This window comes from Boleophthalmus pectinirostris, unplaced genomic scaffold (assembly GCF_026225935.1).
Source record: "Boleophthalmus pectinirostris isolate CB_2022bp ecotype Guang Dong unplaced genomic scaffold, ASM2622593v1 HiC_scaffold_12, whole genome shotgun sequence".
Taxonomy (NCBI): domain Eukaryota; kingdom Metazoa; phylum Chordata; class Actinopteri; order Gobiiformes; family Gobiidae; genus Boleophthalmus; species Boleophthalmus pectinirostris.
The window spans coordinates 37213087-37233018 of NW_026571018.1; the positions used below are offsets into that span (position 1 = coordinate 37213087).

At 43.1% G+C, this 19932-nt stretch overlaps 1 protein-coding gene across 6 annotated transcripts in view; it reads right to left on the bottom strand.

Annotated features, from left to right (window-relative positions):
* Positions 1-475: 475 nt before the first annotated feature.
* Positions 476-19932, bottom strand: part of LOC110169267 (rap guanine nucleotide exchange factor 6-like) — a 413544-nt gene continuing 394087 nt past the window's right edge. For all 6 annotated transcript variants that reach the window (XM_055148415.1, XM_055148414.1, XM_055148418.1 and 3 more), the window contains 3 exons: positions 16844-17397; positions 10142-10411; positions 476-8546 (listed from right to left, as the gene is read on the bottom strand). In XM_055148415.1, coding sequence (XP_055004390.1) covers positions 8524-8546; positions 10142-10411; positions 16844-17397 — 847 coding nt within the window. In that variant the 3' untranslated portion in view covers positions 476-8523. The remainder of the gene's footprint in view (positions 8547-10141; positions 10412-16843; positions 17398-19932) is intronic.

The window sequence follows — 19932 nt, forward strand, 5'->3', positions numbered from 1 at the left end:
CACTGGTAGATCATTTTACTTCTCAAATCAAGAAAAATTTAAGTCATTTTAATTTAGCTAGATATTTTTTTTCCAGTGTAGACTACGATACGATACATATTTCAATAAAGTGCACTAGGGGCAGTGTTGGGAAGGTGACTTTTAAAATGTAATCCCCTACAGATTACAGATTACATACACCAAAATGTAGTTTGTAACGTAATCCATTAAATTACTTGAAAGTGAGTAATGTAATCTGAATACTTTGGATTATTTGATTTGCTGTAGAGAAACAAAGACGAGGAAATCGTCATATAAGACGTTTTGTTTGCTAAAAGAAAATAAAAAGCCCAGACTTTACTGAACCAAATTAAAAATATTGTTGATAGAAGAAGAGGAGACACGTCCACGCGGCAGGATTTAGTCCTGTTAAATCCTGTTTTAGTCTTGGTTTAGACCTGGTTTAGACCTGTTTTAGACCTGTTTTAGACCTGGTTTAGACCTGTTTTAGTCCTGTTTTAGTCCTGTTTTAGACCTGGTTTAGACCTGGTTTAGACCTGGTTTAGACCTGTTTTAGACCTGTTTTAGATCCTGTTTTAGTCCTGTTTTAGACCTGGTTTAGACCTGGTTTAGACCTGGTTTAGACCTGTTTTAGTCCTGTTTTAGTCCTGTTTTAGATCTGTTTTAGTCCTGGTTTTAAACCTGGTTTAGACCTGGTTTAGACCTGGTTTAGACCTGTTTTAGACCTGTTTTAGACCTCTTTTATTCCTGTTTTAGATCTGGTTTAGACCTGGTTTAGACCTGGTTTAGACCTGGTTTAGACCTGGTTTAGACCTGTTTTAGTCCTGTTTTAGACCTGGTTTAGTCCTGGTTTAGTCCTGGTTTAGTCCTGTTTTAGACATGTTTTAGTCCTGGTTTAGTCCTGGTTTAGACCTGGTTTAGACCTGGTTTAGTCCTGGTTTAGTCCTGGTTTTAGTCCTGGTTTAGCCCAAAATGTGAAAACAGAAAAATACCGCCGTGTAATCCATTTATTTCAACAAAGTAACTGTAATCCAATTACAGTTACTCATAATTTGTAACTCCAGTACATGTAATCTGTTACTCCCCAACACTGACTAGGGGTGTGCGAAAATATTGAAATATTGATAGGATATATCGTTTAATGTTAATATCATGGGCTGCTGTTTCGATATATCGCCAAGAGTATTTGTTGGTTTATATTTTACTAAATTATTTTGTTACAGCTACAGTTTTGTTGTTTGTTCAGAGGAAGGAAACTTGTTTATGCGACACATTTGACATTTTCACTGTTTTGAGGATTAAAAAATAGGAGTGTTTCTTTAACTTTGCACAAGAAGTGGCTTAACAAAAACTTTTAGTATCACAGACATGATTTAGCCTTTATTTTTTTATTGAACCTTATCAAATCGATTTGAAATATATCGTATCAAACCAAAAGTGCACTGTATCAAGATGTGTTGTATCATGGCCTGTGTATCAAGGTGTGTATTGTATTGGCAACATCTTAATGATAAGTGTAAAGCAGCTGCACTCCTCCTCATTATACGCGTTAAAGAAGACCTATTGTGCTTTTATCTTTTATGAACTTATAATCCATGACACCCCTGGAGCATCATGTTATCATTTGGACATTTTAAATCGCAGTATTCATCGAAATGGACTTAATAAAAGAAAGGATTGTGCTGACTTCTGTGTTAGAAAACTGTGGTGCCTAATGGGAGCTGACGTCATCATAAACGTCATCACAAAGAGATGATATGTTGTTGGCGCATCCTAGAAAGCAGCACTGCCAAATAGTACGTGGACAGGGGCGGACTGGCAACATGTGCACTCTGGAAAAGTCCATAACGACTGTCCGACTGTGGGGCTGAATTGAGCGCCGCACTCTCCTCAGTTTCAACCGTGGGCCAATTTGTGTGGGAAAAGTCTAGGGTTTTTTGGTTAGGGTTAGGGTTATTAAAAAAAATACAACTTTAGAATTAGAATGAAGAAATGCAGAGCAGTAGGAGTGTACCAGTGGTGTTGAAAACGAACAAAATAGCAATACATGCATCCTGAATTTCGGACTTCCGGTCATTGCGCAATGCACACTGGGAAGGATTTTCTGAAAAAGTGAGCATCAAACCTCCATGTTTGATTTCCCAGTGGGATGCATCTATTGACAAAGCCAGTCTATTCAAGTCTTTTGAATCATATCACTTTTGTTTCTGGTTCTGATATTGTCATATTTTAGTTTTGGGATTCGGACATCGTAATTGTGTGGTTGTTGAATGTCCTGACAGCAAAAAACGAGAAATTTGTTTGCAAACTCCATAGCTGCAAAAGTGAATCAGATGTGTGTGACTGCATGATGTGGTTCAATAAAAATAAAGACTAAATCATGGCTGTGATACTTTGTCTTTGTTAAACCACTATGTTTGTGCAAAATTAAGATGAAAACACGTGCATTTTAATCCTCAAAACAGTGAAAATGTCAAATGTGCTGCATAAACAAGTTTCCTTCCACTAAACAAGCAACAAAACTGTAGAAACAAAATAATTTAGTACAGCAGCCCACGATATCAATACTGTATCATCACATTCAATTCAACAATCCGATATTTCAATATTTTGATATTTTCGCACAACCCTATTCATGACTAGCCTGATTCATCAGCCAGTTTCACTTTGTGGAAACCGTCTGACCTCGCAGCATTAGGATCCGTTCGCTCGACAGTAGGCGAGTACTTTTTTTCATTTAACCAATCGCTGCTGTTTGGTCGTGACGTATGTAATGCGCCGCTAACGGGGGTAACTGGTATATTAAGCTTTTCAAATCCAAATCCCGTAGGAAGAAGAACAATAACGTCTTTCCCCTTGATAAAATTCAACAAACATTCACTTTGTTTCAGCTTTAAATCCTCGACCTCGGGAATCGTTGACAACACTGAATATACTCACTTCGCTGATTGGCTGATGCCCGAACTTGCACTTCTGGGATTTTTGCAAACCATCTAGAGCACAGGTGGCAAACATGCGGCCCCGGGGCCAGATCCGGCCCTCCAAGACCTTTAATCTGGCCCTCGGCGGATTTTCTACTAAAATATTTTAATTATATTTTCTATTAAAATCTTGTTAATTTTCTGTGGTGTTTATCACAGCAGCGTCTCCAGCGTCTCTGTACGTGGCCCCTCCCACAAACGCTCTTAAAGGACGATCGTTTTGACTGTTGACCGTGACACCCTCATCAGAAAAATGTCCAACATGAGAAAAGTGGAGCCGAGTGCAGGATTTTACAACAAAAATGACTTATTCTTATTTGTAAACAAGTTCATGTTAAAATGTTGAAACTGCATTTTTCTTAAAGTTTCAGGTTTGTTCATAATATTATAATATTTAGTAAAAGAAAGAGTTCATCAATTTAAAAAAGATTTCTGTAATAGATTTGCGTTTCTCTGCACCAATATTTGAACTTATTGTTATTTTTGGGGTTTATATGATCAAAGTCGGTTGGATACGACCCCCGGACCAAAATGAGTTTGACGCCCCTGATCTAGCGTGTTCCAATTCCTGACCTAATCTCTGGAGAGAAATGAATTTGAGCAGAGGCACTAGGCGGCATCGGCCTGACTAATCCCTGACATCACAAAGTTGAACAGAGCATTTTAAGTTTTGGAGATGTAGACAGACTAATAATAAAGGATTGCTCAAAAACGTGTGAATGAAACAAAACACAACTCCAGGTTTGTTTTTGAGGACGCCTCAACATTCTAACAAGCCTTCGAGCTCATCAAAATTCTGTGCAGCATAGAACCTTTCAGTGGGATGTGTGTAAGAGGCTTTGACGCGCGGTGGCCGGACAACAAAACAAACTTAGAAGGTCAAACGAGCCTTTTCGTTTCGCTCGTAATCCCAATGTCGCTAATAAAAAAGAATAAAATTTCATACGCGTGCTTGTAAACACAGTTATTACAGCGAGTGGAGTGGCATTATTTACTTTGTTATTGCTAAAACCATAAAAACAATATTAGATTTTCTTCAATGGGACGTCGTTTGTTTGTGCGCTCGTAAAAACAGCTTTAATACAAAGTTAATGGGGCAGCGTGGAGAGAGGGATTGGACTGAAACCGAAACACTGCAAAAGTAGGTGCGATGAAATCACCCAAATTAAGTGTAAATTATCTAGATTGGGCGTTGTTAAAGGGACATTATGTAACTTTTCTGATTAAGGATCTGTCTCCTGCGTGTTTCCATGGAGATGTTAGTGCCTCGCCCAGAATGCACCGCAGTATTTGGCATCGTCGTAGACTGTGTAAAGAAGCGGACTGAGAGGGCGTGACGTCAACCGCAGCGTTCAGCTCCAGTCAAATGAAGCTCACTGAGGCCTGCGGTTATAGGTGGTTTGTTTTTTCACTTTTTAGAGACAAAAAAGTGAAGTAAAAACTCCAGGATGATGTAGAGCGGGTTAATATTGAAGTGAATTGGAGCTGGAGTCGATAGAAATGTCGGTTTATATGTACAGGCCACGTCTCGTTTGTCTTTCCTCGCTTCCTTCTTGATTTCTTTCCTCGATTCTGCAGGAAATGGGTGAGGAAGTCCCGCCCACAGAGGAGACACAGCGAGGAGAGAGGATCTAAACTCCTCACCGAGACCTATAGGCTGTATAGGCGAGTTTCATTGTTGACAAAAGCGCGCGTTGCATGCTGGGAATTATTTTGGTCGACGGCAAGAAACACTAATTCAACATGACGGACGGAGCGAGAAAGCACGTAAAGGGTATTGATCCCGGTTATTTATCCACTCTAACGGCAGAGGACCCAAGACCATTTGACCAGAAATTGGTCATAAGCATCGACGGACGACAAATCACCCTTTTCAACCCCGACAAAAGGTGGACCAAACCAAATTTCTGGTCAGAATCGCCAACTACCTGGACAAATATTCACTTGGGCGATATCCACAATGACTTGGTGGAAACTCCTGGGCCATTCACAGCAGAAAAGATGAAAACCTCCAAGAGTCTCGATGTGTTGTTGAACTTGTTGGAGTCCACGGTTTGTTAGGATCTTCTACGTTTGCTCTGCGGATGTTTGAAAGTCGTTTAATTCACCGTTAGTGGTTCTTTTCACTCGGAATACGAAAAAGACATTTTCCTTCTTCCGTGCTTCTATTTGTGCATCTGATAATGCAGCAGGAATTTACCATTATCGGGGATAAATACGCGAGGTTACGCACTGTGTTTGACGCTACCGTGTTTCTTGCCTCCGACCAAAATATTTCCCAGCAGCAACGCGGGCTTTTAATAACAATGACGTCAGCTGAAACTCGCCTATTCACGCTTATGTCACAAACCAGGAAGACGTTTGGAAACCTGCGATTAGATCTTCCGGTGTAGTTCCCGACACTGGACTCACCGACCGACTGTGATCAAACCCACTGAAGTAAACGTGATAAAACCGTAAAATGAAGACTGCAGACGTATGTGCTGTTTGGAAATCATCTGGAATTTGGCCCCTCATCTCTTCTAATCGAATTATTGTACTTGTGGATTGGTGGAACATCACGGAACACTACAATGGCTTTAAGGCTACGTTCACACTGCAGCCTGAAGTGACCCAAATCCATTTTTTTTTTCGCCCTTATGCTCCTCTGTCTGATCTTTTAATGACACAGATCAATTTTTTTCAAATGTGACCCAGCCCACTTGGATATGTGCTCCTAAAACCGACACATATCTGATCTTCTTGACATGCGACTTCAGTCTGAACGGTCAGGTCACATTCATCCCACCTACACGTCAGGCTCAGAGTCTCGTCAATGGAGGGAAAGCGAGGTTAGGAGTTCATTAATATTTCGTGGGATCTCTGTATTCAGGCCAAACTGGAGGAGTCTTATCAGAACCGGGCGGTTTTGAAATGACTGCGAAAGAAATGTCCGAGCGCGACCGCAGCCGGTTCTGTCTCCAGTGTCGACGAAAAACAAAGAGCCTGCGAGACAAATACAAGGAGGCTAAAGACTCAAACAAACGAAGCGGCCGCGGACGTGTGACCTGTTCGCTTTACCGAGACCTGGACCGGATTTTGGGAGACAAGCCCAGAGTTTAAGCGACTCCCGTGGTTGTGTCCTCCAGTGCGCATGCGGGACACTTTTGGGGCAATTAAAGTTCACACTGGAGATCACAAACAAGTCGCATTTAATTGGAAACGTGAACAACCTTGCAAATAAAAAATCGTATTTCCAGATTGAGCATTAAGCCTTGCAGTCTGAACGCAAAAAAAGTCGTCATCGCATCTTTCCAAACGTCTTCCTGGTTTGTGACGTTAGCGGGAATAGAGCCTATAAAGTTTGATTCGTTTTTCTTTATTCTCTTTCCTTCTTCCGTGGTTTTCTTCGGGACTCCGCTTAATTCGATACGTTTGATTGACACCTGAAGAACGGAGGATGGAGAAGAGGAATCAAGGAGAAGGAAGCGAGGAAGGAGAAATGAGGCCTATGTCTGCCTACGGTTGACGCCACTAGGCCAAAATGCGTTTTTAATAATATAAATTTGTCGTAATTGGACATATCTAAGTGTAATGTCATAACAACTCTATGGAAACAAGCAGGTGACATGAAAAACACCAGAGAAGTTACACGGCGAGGCTTTAACGTGCCAGGCCCTGGACGTGAGAGAATGGCAAAGGGAAGGGGGGGGGGTTTAAAGCTCGATAAAAAGTACAATTAAAAGTACAACAAGTGCTAAAACACAAATAACACGACTCTACGGTAGATCTCAGGCGGTGAAGCTGGCAGAGATCATGACAACTGGAGTTTCAACGTTCAAGATTGGTGATGTTAGAAAGAAGGACTGAAAATATCCAATTGTGATTTGGAGAAACAGTGCGATTAGATTTGCCATTTGAAAAAGTTCATGTTTTAAACGCGTCCAGAAGAACTGACAAAAAGCTTAGCAGTTTTTCACGCGGAATAAGATTTTACGTGGAGGAAATTATAGTACTTCCAAAACCGCAGCCTTTGTCATTTGCAAAGTGCGCCCGTTTAAATTTTAAAAACGATGAAATTAATTGAACCAAAATAGTCACTTTTTCACTCAAATCTTTTATTTTTAAATGAGGTTTTGTACTGGCTCTTCGTGGGTTTCAGAATGACGATATCGGCCACGTTTACATGAGGTTTTTTTTAAAATTCCGAATTCTGAAATAAAACATTCTCCTTCGAGTTTAAATGGAAATAATAATTCCGAATTGAGGTTTGCATGGGAAACACGTTGAAGATGGAGCGGGGAAGCGTTCTGATTGGACGGAGACACCAACGGATTTACGTCGACCGGAAGAAAACGCACACTTCAGCTGCTGCCGGCTTTTCTGTCACCTCGGTTTGTCGTTTCGCCACGGACGCAAACACGATCCAAACTTTTCCCGCAGTGTTTCCGAAGATAATTGCGCAGCAGCTGGAGAATTCTCTCATCACGCTTTACGAGGAGAAGGGAAGAGTGTCGGCGAAGGGAGGAAGAAGACAAACTGAGTCAACGGCCGCTCTACCTCAGCCCACTCCCGCATCCTGCTCGCAAATCCAAAGAGACGTGGATGAAAGTCCGAAGCCGGGACTGGTGGAGCCGGATCGTACGGGTCGCGTCAGACGGACGACCCAACGAGCACGCGCAGAACCGCCGACGATATTTTTAAGAAGAATCGACGTTTACATGATGCAGGAATAAATGAACTTGGCTTTAAAATCAGAATAAACCACCCAGTTACTTCGAAATTAAGTTTAATTCCGATTAATCGTGCTCATGTTCAAGTGTTTACATGGTCTTTTTAAAGCGGAATTAAATTTTTATTCAGAATTACATGCTTTTTATTCGAAATTAAAGCCCTCATGTAAACGTGCCAACTTTTGCATTGTTGTCATAGCAATTAGGAATTTGGGAGTCCTTAAAATTTCCCCTAAGTCTAAGGCGTTATTATTATTATTATTATTGCGTCGAGTCCTTAGTCCATAGTCCTAAATATGTATCCTCCAGTTGTCATAATTGTGCTTTTTAGGCCTGAAATTTGTGAGCCACATTTGTGCATGGATTTTTAAGTCGGATGCCCTTCCATCCCAACCGTAAAACCCTTTAAAATCTCACATTATTTACATTCAACTTGTTTTGGAATCGACTGCAAAAAACAGAACAGATCTCATTGTCATAATACTTTTTTTTTTTTTTTAAACTAGCTCTAGCTTCGTGTCCCTTTTGCTGCTCGGTAATCTCACTTTGCAAAAAAACACTGTACAAAACGCAAAGCTGTACACGTGAAACCGATCCAGAATGGCCGCCCGTGGAGGTCTGCGGAGCTTCTCAAAAAGTCCAAACCGCATCCTTCGTTTCTTTGTTCATGTTTCTCAGCTCGATTCGAAGAGTTTTTAAAATAGTTTTTCTCTTTCGTCGATTAAAGAGATGATATTTGTCTCCGCGGGGGGGGGGAGGGGTCAGGATGCTGCGACGTGACTGGACGATGGGCTCCGGGTCAGTCTGGGGTCATCGTCGTGAGTCCGTCTCTAGACCGCAGACACCTGTTCATCTGGAGGAGGAAACACACAGCACTTCAGACACAAATCTTTATTCATACTGTTGATTCCTATAATCAGATTCTTATTTTGTGAGCTGTACCAGGCAGCTCCAAATTACAGCCCTCAGACCCGTTTTTATTTTTTATTTTTTTTTTATTCTAAGACATGAACCATACATTTTATTTGAGTCAATTTAATAATAAAACTTTATGAAAAAAGCTACGACATGACCACGTCTTTTTACACCGCAAAAAAAAACCCCCAAAAAAACATCTGCACCAACAGGAGTTAAAGACTGAACGAAGAAGAATAAACATGAACTAAGAAGAATAAACATGAACTAAGAAGAATAAACATGAACTAAGAAGAATAAACATGAACTAAGAATAATAAACATGAAGATCTGAGGAATCTTCAGTTCACGACTCGTTTCATGGTTTTGGTTTTACACAAGTGTCGTCACCAAAGTAAAATCTCAAACTCTATTTCAGTATCAAGGAACAAACTCGATACTGGTTTGGATCCAGTTTAGTCACAGTTTAAATTTAGACCTGGTTTAGATCTGGTTTAGACCTGGTTCAGTCCTGTTTTAGACCTGTTTACTCATGGTTTAAATTTAGTTTAGACCTGGTTTAGACCTGGCCCAGACCTGGTCTAGACCTGGTTTAGACCTAGTCTAGGCCTAGTTTAGACCTAGTTTAGACCTGGCTTAGTCCTGGGTTTAGTCCTGGTTTAGTCCTGGGTTTAGTCCTGGTTTAGTCCTGGTTTAGTCCTGGGTTTAGCCCTGGTTTAGACCTGGTTTAGTCCTGGTTTAGTCCTGGTTTAGTCCTGGTTTAGTCCTGGTTTTAGGCCTGGTTTAGGCCTGGTTTAGTCCTGGTTTTAGTCCTGGTTTAGCCCTGGTTTAGTCCTGGTTTTAGTCCTGGTTTTAGTCCTGGTTTAGTCCTGGTTTAGACCTAGTTTAGTCCTGGTTTAGTCCTGGTTTAGACCTAGTTTAGTCCTGGTTTAGCCCTGGTTTAGTCCTGGTTTAGTCCTGGTTTAGTCCTGGTTTTAGTCCTGGTTTAGCCCTGGTTTAGTCCTGGTTTAGTCCTGGTTTAGCCCTGGTTTAGTCCTGGTTTTAGTCCTGGTTTAGTCCTGGTTTAGTCCTGGTTTAGTCCTGGTTTAGACCTGGGTTTAGTCCTGGTTTAGACCTGGGTTTAGCCCTGGTTTAGACCTGGTTTAGTCCTGGGTTTAGTCCTGGGTTTAGACCTGGTTTTAGTCCTGGTTTAGCCCTGGTTTAGCCCTGGTTTAGTCCTGGTTTAGTCCTGGTTTTAGTCCTGGTTTAGTCCTGGTTTAGTCCTGGTTTAGTCCTGGTTTAGTTGGTTTAAGTCCTGGTTTAGTCCTGGTTTAGCCCTGGTTTAGTCCTGGTTTAGTCCTGGTTTAGCCTGGTTTAGTCCTGGTTTAGACCTGGTTTTAGTCCTGGTTTAGTCCTGGTTTAGCCCTGGTTTTAGTCCTGGTTTTAGACCTGGTTTAGTCCTGGTTTAGTCCTGGTTTTAGTCCTGGTTTAGTCCTGGTTTAGCCCTGGTTTAGTCCTTAACAAAGTCCATTTAAGAGGCAGAAGGTCACGTACCGTCCTCACTGTCCAGTCCGTGCGGGGGGACGCAGATGGAGGCCGGCCTGCTGCTCCCGGGTCCGGCCAGGAGGGGGCGCTGCAGCAGTTTGCTCCTCTGCAGGGCCACCGTGTACTCGGGCGGCTTGAGGAGGGGGTTCCGGGGCAAAGCCGCCGCCACGGCCCCGTCGGACAGAGCCAGGTCCCCCAGAGCCAGGCCCTGGTATCCTGGAGGGGTGGGAGGGGCAGCCCTGAATCTCTCGTCTCTGGACGGAGACGTGATACAGTACACTGGATGGAGTGAAGAACGAAGGAGAACGAGATGGAGGAGGGCGGGAGTGGAGGAGTGGAGGAGAAGAGGAGAAGTGGAGGAGAAGAGGAGAGAAGAGGGGAGGGGGAGAGAGGAGGAGAGAGGAAAGGAGGAGGAGGAGGAGGAAGGGGAGAAGGGAGGAGAGGAGGAGAGAGAAGAGGGAAAGGAAGTGAGAGAGTGGGGAGAGAAAGAGAAGAGGATAGGAGGGAGAGAATGAGAGATGGAGGAGTGGAGGAGTGGGTGAAAGAGGAGGAGTGGAGGAGAAGAGAGAGAGAGGAGGGGGAGAGAGGAGGTGAGAGGAAAGGAGGAGGAGGAGGAAGGGGAGAAGGAAAGAGAGGAGAAGGGAGGAGGGGAGGAGAGAGAAGAGGGAAAGGAAGGGAGGGAGTGGAGAGAGAAAGAGAAGAGGAGAGGAGGGGAGAAAGATGAGAAGGAGAAAGGGAGGAGAGGAGGAGAAAGGAGCCGAGGCGAGAGAAGAAGGAAAGGAAGGGAGGGAGAAAGAGAAGAGGAGAGGAGGGAAGAAAGGAGGGAAGGGAAAGAGAGAGGGAGGAGAGGAGGAGGACGAGCGAAAGGAAGTGAGAGAGTGAGAGTGAGGAGAGAAAGAGAAGAGGATAGGAGGGAGAGAATGAGAGATGGAGGAGTGCAGGAGTGGGTGAAAGAGGAGGAGTGGAGGAGAGAAGAGAGGGAAGGGGGAGAGAGGAGGTGAGAGGAAAGGAGGAGGAAGGGGAGAAGGAAAGAGAAGAGAAAGGAGGAGGGGAGGAGAGAGAAGAGGGAAAAGAAGGGAGAGAGTGGAGAGGGAAAGAGAGGAAAAGATGGGGAAGAAAGAAGGGAAGGGAAAGAGAGAGGGAGGAGAGGAGGAGGGAAAAGAGGGAAGGGAAAGAGAGAAGAGAAGAGAACAATAGAGGAGAGGAGGAGAAAAGGAGAGAGGAAGAGTAGGAGAAGAGGTAGAGAAAGAGGAGGAGGAGAGGAGGGAGGGAAGAGGAGAGGAGGGGAGGGAGGGAAACAAATAATGGTAAAATTAAATTAAGATGAAGTTTTACTGACACGAACTAAACAAGCAGTGAAAACACAAAGCAGATAAAACCAATGAGATGAACATTAGTCCTGGTTTAGTCCTGGTTTAGACCTGGTTTAGTCCTGGTTTAGTCCTGGTTTAGTCCTGGTTTAGTCCTGGTTTAGTCCTGGTTTAGTCCTGGTTTAGTCCTGGTTCAGTCCTGGTTTAGTCCTGGTTTAGTCCTGAATTAGTCCTGGTTTAGTCCTGGTTTAGTCCTGGTTTAATTAGTTCCTGGTGTTTAGTCCTGAATTAGTCCTGGTTTAGTCCTGGTTTAGTCCTGGTCCTGGTAGTCCTGAATTAGTCCTGGTTTAGTCCTGAATTAGTCCTGAAATAGTCCTGGTTTAGTCCTGAATTAGTCCTGGTTTAGACCTGGATTAGTCCTGGTTTAGTCCAATTAGACCAAAATAGCACAGGTTAAGTCCAGGTTTAGGCCTGTCGACTGTTGTACAGTCGTAGAATAGTTTTAGTTTAGTTTAGTTCTGGTTTAGTCCAAGTTTAAGTCCAAAATTCACTCTGGTCTAGTCCTGATCAAGTCAAGTTTTAAACCAATTACAACACAGAAGTTTGGTTCACGTTTAGTCCAGGTTCAGTGAAATGTTTTTATTTAATGCACAGATGTGATTTGAGTCCAGTTCTATTCAAATGTTCAAAATCCACGTGTCGTTCGTTCATTTGTTTTTCAACATAAAGAAAAGGAAAAAAAGAACTATTTTCTTCATTGTTTGTCTCCAAAAAAAGATGATTTTGTGTTTAAATGAAAAATGGAAAAAAAACAAATAACGACCGTTTCCTGTTTACATGATTTAAACTGAGATGTTGGACTTTAGTGCCGCATACGGACTAAACCAGGACTAAACCAGGACTAAAGCAGGACTAAAACAGGACTAAAACAGGTCCAGGACTCAGACCGGAACTGAGACCAGGACTGAGACGGAGAACAGGACCAGGACAGAAACTGGGACTAAGACCGGGACTGAGGCCGGGACGGAGACCGGGACCAGTCAGGGACCAGGACCAGGACTGAGACCGGGACTGAGACCAGGACCAGTCAGGGACCAGGACCAGGACTGAGACCGGGACCAGACTGAGATAGAGACCAGCACCAGACCAGGACTGAAAATGGTTTAGTCCTGGTTTAGTCCTGGTTTAACTCCTGGTTTAGTCCTGGTTTAGACCTGGTTTAGTCCTGGTTTAGACTGGTTTAGACCTGGTTTAGTCCTGGTTTAGTCCTGGTTTAGTCCTGGTTTAGTCCTGGTTCAGTCCTGGTTTAGTCCTGGTTCAGTCCTGGTTTAGTCCTGGTTTAGTCCTGGTTTAGTCCTGGTTCAGTCCTGGTTCAGTCCTGGTTCAGTCCTGGTTTAGTCCTGGTTTAGTCCTGGTTTAGACCTGGTTTAGTCCTGGTTTAGTCCTGGTTTAGACCTGGTTAGTCCTGGTTTAGTCCTGGTTTAGTCCTGGTTTAGTCCTGGTTTAGTCCTGGTTTAGTCCTGGTTTAGTCCTGGTTTAGTCCTGGTTCAGTCCTGGTTCAGTCCTGGTTTAGACCTGGTTTAGACCTGGTTTAGTCCTGGTTTAGTCCTGGTTTAGACCTGGTTTAGTCCTGGTTTAGTCCTGGTTTAGACCTGGTTTAGTCCTGGTTTAGTCCTGGTTTAGTCCTGGTTTAGACCTGGTTTAGTCCTGGTTTAGTCCTGGTTTTAGTCCTGGTTTAGACCTGGTTTAGTCCTGGTTTAGTCCTGGTTTAGTCCTGGTTTAGTCCTGGTTTAGTCCTGGTTTAGTCCTGGTTCAGTCCTGGTTCAGTCCTGGTTCAGTCCTGGTTTAGTCCTGGTTTAGTCCTGTTTTAGTCCTGGTTTAGTCCTGGTTTAGTCCTGGTTTAGTCCTGGTTTAGACCTGGTTTAGTCCTGGTTTAGTCCTGGTTTAGTCCTGGTTTAGTCCTGGTTTAGTCCTGGTTTAGTCCTGGTTTAGTCCTGGTTTAGTCCTGGTTCAGTCCTGGTTCAGACCTGGTTTAGTCCTGGTTTAGTCCTGGTTTAGTCCTGGTTTAGTCCTGGTTAGTCCTGGTTCAGTCCTGGTTTAGTCCTGGTTTAGTCCTGGTTTAGTCCTGGTTTAGTCCTGGTTTAGTCCTGGTTTAGTCCTGGTTTAGTCCTGGTTTAGTCCTGGTTCAGTCCTGGTTTAGTCCTGGTTTAGTCCTGGTTTAGTCCTGGTTTAGTCCTGGTTTAGTCCTGGTTTAGTCCTGGTTTAGTCCTGGTTCAGTCCTGGTTTACCTGGTTAAGTCCTGGTTTAGTCCTGGTTTAGTCCTGGTTTAGACCTGGTTTAGTCCTGGTTTAGTCCTGGTTTAGTCCTGGTTTAGTCCTGGTTTAGTCCTGGTTTAGTCCTGGTTTAGTCCTGGTTTAGTCCTGGTTTAGTCCTGGTTCAGTCAGTCCTGGTTTAACCTGGTTTAGTCCTGGTTTAGTCCTGGTTTAGTCCTGGTTTCAGTCCTGGTTTAGTCCTGGTTCAGTCCTGGTTTAGTCCTGGTTTATGGTTAAGTCCTATTTAATCCGGCATCACAGTTTAAGTCACATAAAACAGGAAACAGACGTTATCTGTTTTGGTTTTTTTCCCATTATTCATTTAGACGCAAAATTAAAAACTAAAAAAGCAAATCTGTTTTTTCATTTTGGTTTTAGAGACAAATAATGAAGAAAATAGTTCTTTTTTTTATTTTTTTATTTCTGATTTTATATTGAAAAACAAATGAACCAACGACACACTGATTGTTGTTGGAAATATCTCTGGAAAATGCACAGGACATGGAATAAATGAAGTCTTCAATGCCAAACGTGACAAATGTTTTATGAAATCTGATAAGCAGCAACGTAATCAAAAGCCATGTAAACTGGGCAGTATGAATGTGATGGACATCTTTCGTTCACATTTGTTTTTATTACTGACCAAAAGAAAAACATGACCTCCACTGATACGGCGTCTGTGACCAAACCCATGACTCTGTGGTTTCATGTCAATTTAGTTCATCGTGTAAATTCAAAAAGGTGCCAATGCCGACTGGCTGAATGTGGCGCGTGTAAGTGCAGGCGGCAGCGGTTGGGAGATTTTTGAGAGGTTTCAAAAAGCCCGTAAAGAGCATTTCAAGTGTAAAGTCGTGTTTTTTTGCGATATCAGTGGAGGGCACTTAAACGTGAAGTCGTTTATTTAAGAAAAACATATGTATTTGTAGTAGAGATGCGCGGGTCGGGCGGACGACGTGACGAAAAACAATATTTTAATTAAATTCGGGCGGGTGGCGGTTTAACTAGTCAAATTAAAAAATATATATAAAAAATGTTTCAGAAGAAGCGCTTCCTGGACGTCCAGAGGATAATACACAGTAGATCCAACTCAGTGGTGCTGTTTGGGAAGGGAAGTCAGTAACAAAGATGCAAAAAAAACAAAAAAAAAGTTGTCCATTAAGATATGCTGTAAACTAATAAAGGCATTTTATTTTGAACCAGTGAGTGCCTTGTTTTTTGTTTTTTTTGCATCTTTGTTACTAAAAAATATATATTACAGCCTATATTGTTAAGTGTTATGAGATCTGCGTCTTTGCTCCTATGTGCAATGTTCAGAGCGGCGTGTGGCGTCAGACTGCAGGGCTTAACGCTCAATTCCGATTTTTTTTTGTGAAATCCGAAGTTTTTGCAAGGTCGTTCACATTTCCAATTAAATGTGACTTGTATGTGACTCCAGTGTGAACATTAAACAGCCCGAAAGTGTCCCACATGTGACACTGGAGACACGACGACGTCAACCGCAGCGAGCGTCTCTGTGTTTACAGAAGTTGTCCAAACATGGACGCAGCATCGAGCACCTGGAGATTTTAAAGTTCCGGTTTCCGCCTGCTTCAGTGCAGAATAGTGACGTTTGTGTCTTGTTGATAACGTGTAGGTGGATGAATGCACTTTGGCCGTTCACACTGAAGTCACATGTCAAAAGATCAGATATGTATCAGTTTCAGGAGCACATATCCAAGTGTCCTGGGTCACATTTGAAAAAATCTGACCTGTGTGGTTCAGACTGACATTAAAAGATCAGATACAGGAACATAGGGGCCAAAAAATCGGATTTGGGTCACTTCAGGCTGCAGTCTGAACGCTCCCGAGGCACGCGCTTCTTGAATGGGCCCTCGGAGCGAACGGGCGTCTATGTTTTACTGAAGCGAGTCCAGAAGCAACTGCCCTGTTATTTTAGTGCATCACGGCAAATAAAACCACGATTCATGAGCAACGAACTGGCGCGTTTATGGAGCCCACGCACTCACGGTGAGGCTCCGAACAGGGAGTTAAACCCTGAGCAATGAGCGGCGTTTTGTTACGGACGATTAAGAATGTGAACTAGGGATGGGCATTCGATGAAATTTTCGATTACTCATTAATGTTTTTATATTAAAATGATCATCATTATTATTACTATCTGCACTAATCTGTATAAATCAATTCAACTTTACGACATATAAACATAACGACTCTAGATCCACATCAGCTGTTTGACATTATAATGTGTTTAATTCAGTTTTGTTCAAATCTCACAGAAACAAAACTTAAAACCACATCACTAATTTACATAAACTAAGTGAAGATAAAACTCCAGCTCTTGTGTCGCTGATGTGGTTCAACTTTGTGTTGGATTAAAAAGACATGACTCAGGTGAATACAGGTCAGTGTGACCAGATTTTGTGTTTGTTAAAACCAGGACAGCGTACGGGGGAGGGGGGGCGGGGCCTCGTCATCCACATTGAGCGACTCTCACCTGGAAAAACTTTTTCCCACTGGACACAGAAACATATGTGCTGCTTTATACACTGTGCACATGGACTCACACTTGTCCCAACGCAACGGAAAGTGTGGAATTTCTTGTACAAATCATCGTTAAATCCACATTTGTGCTTCGGTTCGTTACAGACTGACCCACTGTTTGTGTCTCGCTCCTTCTGATGCAGAGACACATGTACACACCTGTTTGGTCACGACACACAGCAACCTACATTCGGTTTGTCGATTAAAATTAACATAATCGATGAAATTCTTAATGATCAATTATCGATTAATCATGCCCATCCCTAATGTGAACATGCACGTTGAGCGAATTTTGGAATGAATGAGCTGTAGAGTTTGCATTTTTATCGAGGCTCTTTAGTTTGTTTACTGTACGATTGTTCTAAAATCTAAAATCAATGGGCGATGGCGGCGAGTGCGGTTTTGAAAATTGGTCAAAACCTCGGGTGCAAATGGACAGCGGGCGGATGATGAGTTTAGTGTCGCGGGTGCGGATGAAAAAATAGCCCATCCGCGCATCTCTAGTTTGTAACTCTTCTAAAGCAATACAGATGAGTGTCGTCCCTCACCGATCAGGCCTTTGTCTGTGCTGGAGGTCACTGTTTTGTAGGCGGGGTCTGTGCTCTGTGCTGCCTCCTCATTGGTCGGCGAGGCGGGGTGTTCTGAAGTGTTCCGTCTTTTCACCGTGCCGTAATTCCCTTCGTAAGTGTCCGATAAGGAGCTGGACGACGCCCAGCTCTGCCGAGACAGGTGCAGGTTCGAGTCCCGCGATTCCTGCTGACTGTTGCCCGTCCAGACGTAGCTGCCGTGCCCGGAGCCGTGCCCGCCGGGGTCGGACTCGGCGATGGGCGCGGGGAGGGGGGTCTGCCTGTACCCGGGGATCTGTGCGTGGGGCAGGGACAGAGTCAGGGGGTGCCCGTGGGTGCCGTGGTCCCAGGGGCGGCAGGAGGAGGCGGGCAGGCTTTGAAAGGAGTCGTGGGAGTTGGAGGAGCAGGAGGTCCAGCTGCCGCGCCCGCTGTCGGCCGCGCAGTCCACCGCCAGCGCCGAGGGGTCAGAGGTCAGGTCCTCCGAGGAGAGAGAGGGCGCCACACGGGAGTGACAGCCGCGAGCCAGAGGAGAGGAGCTGAGGAGGAGGCACAAGGACAATTAAGGTCAGCGATTATTAGAAATGTCTATTTTCTAAAAGTAATACATTTATTTTTTTTTTCCGCTTTCATGAGGTTTTCATAAAATCCTCCAAGGCTCATTTAAGAAGAGGGTAAAACAAGAGGCAAGACAAGTTTATTTGTAGAGCACAATTCATACACAAAGTAATTCAAAGTGCTTTACAGAATAAGAAATACATTAAAATCATAATAAAAACAAATCAAAACATAAAAAACTAGAAAAGCACTCATATTAATTGTGTTTTCCATACATATTTGTCTCGTATCTTTCAATTTGGAATATGAAAGAGGATCCCATTGTCCATCCCTGAGTCAAATTTCATGGGGTTTGGTCAATAATTAACCCAGATATTGAGAAACAAAATTTTTGGCCCCATTTACCACAATGTTAACTAAAATTTCAAAGTGATCCAGAATCCAGGATTTCTTCCGGATCAGCCCCAAAATGAAATCAGTTCTTCCTTTTCACATTTCCAACAAATCCTGAAAATTTCATCCATAACTTTTTGAGTTATGTTGCTAACAGACAAAAAACAAAACAAACAAACAGACAAACAAACAAACAAACAAACAGACAAACAGACAACAAACAGACAAACAGACAAACAAACAAACAAACAAACAAACAAACAAACAGACAAACAAACAGACAAACAGACAAACAAACAAACAAACAAACAGACAAACAAACAGACAAACAAACAACAAAAACAAACAGACAAACAAACAAACAGACAAACGCCGGCAAAAACATAACCTCCTTGGTGGAGGTAATGATGAAGATTAAAATTAACGTTTTTAGTCCTGGTTTAGTCCTGGTTTAGTCTTGGTTTAGTCTTGGTTTAGTCCTGGTTTTAGTCTTGGTTTAGTCCTGGTTTAGTCCTGGTTTAGTCTTAGTTTAGTCCTGGTTTAGACCTGGTTTAGTCCTGGTTTAGTCCTGGTTTAGTCCTGGTTTAGTCCTGGTTTTAGTCCAAAATGTGAAAACAGGAAAACACCGCCATGTAATCCATTTATTTCAACAAAGTAACTGTAATCCAATTACCACTCACTGAAACAGCAACTGTAACCGAACACAGTTACTCATCATTTGTACTCTGATTACATAACTCCGGTACTTGTAATCTGTTACTCCCCAACACTGACCAAGCAAAGAATCATGGGAGATCCAGCACCGTCGTAAAGGTTTATAAACACACATATAAAACGCTGTTGTAATGCCTCCGCTCTGTCACTGCACCTGCTCCAGATTTACGACCAAAAATAACTTTCAAACTTCCTTTATCAACGCCGGCCAGCTGTCTCATTTATGTCCACACTTTTACTGGGCTCTTCTCAATGAAAGCGCGTCCTTTTTTTTTTTTTTACAAAGCAGCCCGTTTTACTACGAGGCGGCGTCCCCTCGGAGGCGCAGAGGAGAGGACCGCTGATGTTTTATAGTCTGTGTTTATGAGGCACAATCGTCCTGATCACCAAGACGCGATAAACAAAGGCAGACAGCGGCGTTTACGGGGGAGGCTAAAGAGGAGCGCGAGAGAGCCGTTAGCAGAGAGAGAGAGAGAGAGAAGGCAGTTAACGTGTCGGACGTTTTAAGACCTCTAAGTTCTTTAACGAGGCGCAGGCATAACCGGGGTCCACCTGCGTGCAGAACGAGCGCAGGTTTGAAGTTAATTACAAGATTCTACATGACGCACAACTGACTCCTGTGAGCTTTAAGACACGTTAGACCAGGGGGTCAAACTCACTTTGGTCCGGGGGTCGTATCCAAACTAATTTGATTCCAAAGGGGCCGGATCAGAAAACTCATGTCATATAAACCCCAAAAATATCAAATCTATTACAGAAATATTTTTTAATTGATGAACTCTTTCTTTGACAAAATATTATAATATTATGAACAACCTAAAACTTTAAGAAAAATGCAATTTTAACATAATGTTTTAACATGAACTTGTATGGAAATAGGAATAAGTCAATTTTTGTTGGAAAATCCTGCACTTGGTTCCACTTTTCTCATGTTGGACATTTTTCTGATGAGGGTTGTCACGGTCAACAGTCAAAACGATCGTCCTTTAAGAGCGTTTGGAAAGAGACAAGTCTTCATTTGTGCTGCTCTGGTGGGAGGGGCCACGTACAGAGACGCTGGAGACGCTGCTGTGATAAACACCACAGAAAATTAACAAGATTTTAATAGAAAATATAATTAAAATATTTTAGTAGAAAATCAGTCGAGGGCCAGATTAAAGGTCTTGGAGGGCCGGATCTGGCCCCCGGGCCTTATGTTTGACACTGTGACCTTACTTGTGCTGTAAGGTCACAAGTCACTCGTTTGTTGCAGTGCTGTGTAATGGACACACACCTCTGTGCTCTACAACTCAAGTCATGTGTGTACCGGTATTAAACGGACTCATTTTTATTTCATGTATGATTCAGACTTAGCGCTGTGGAGACCTGGCGTTGTTTGGTTTCTAAATGGGTAATAAACCAAGTATCAG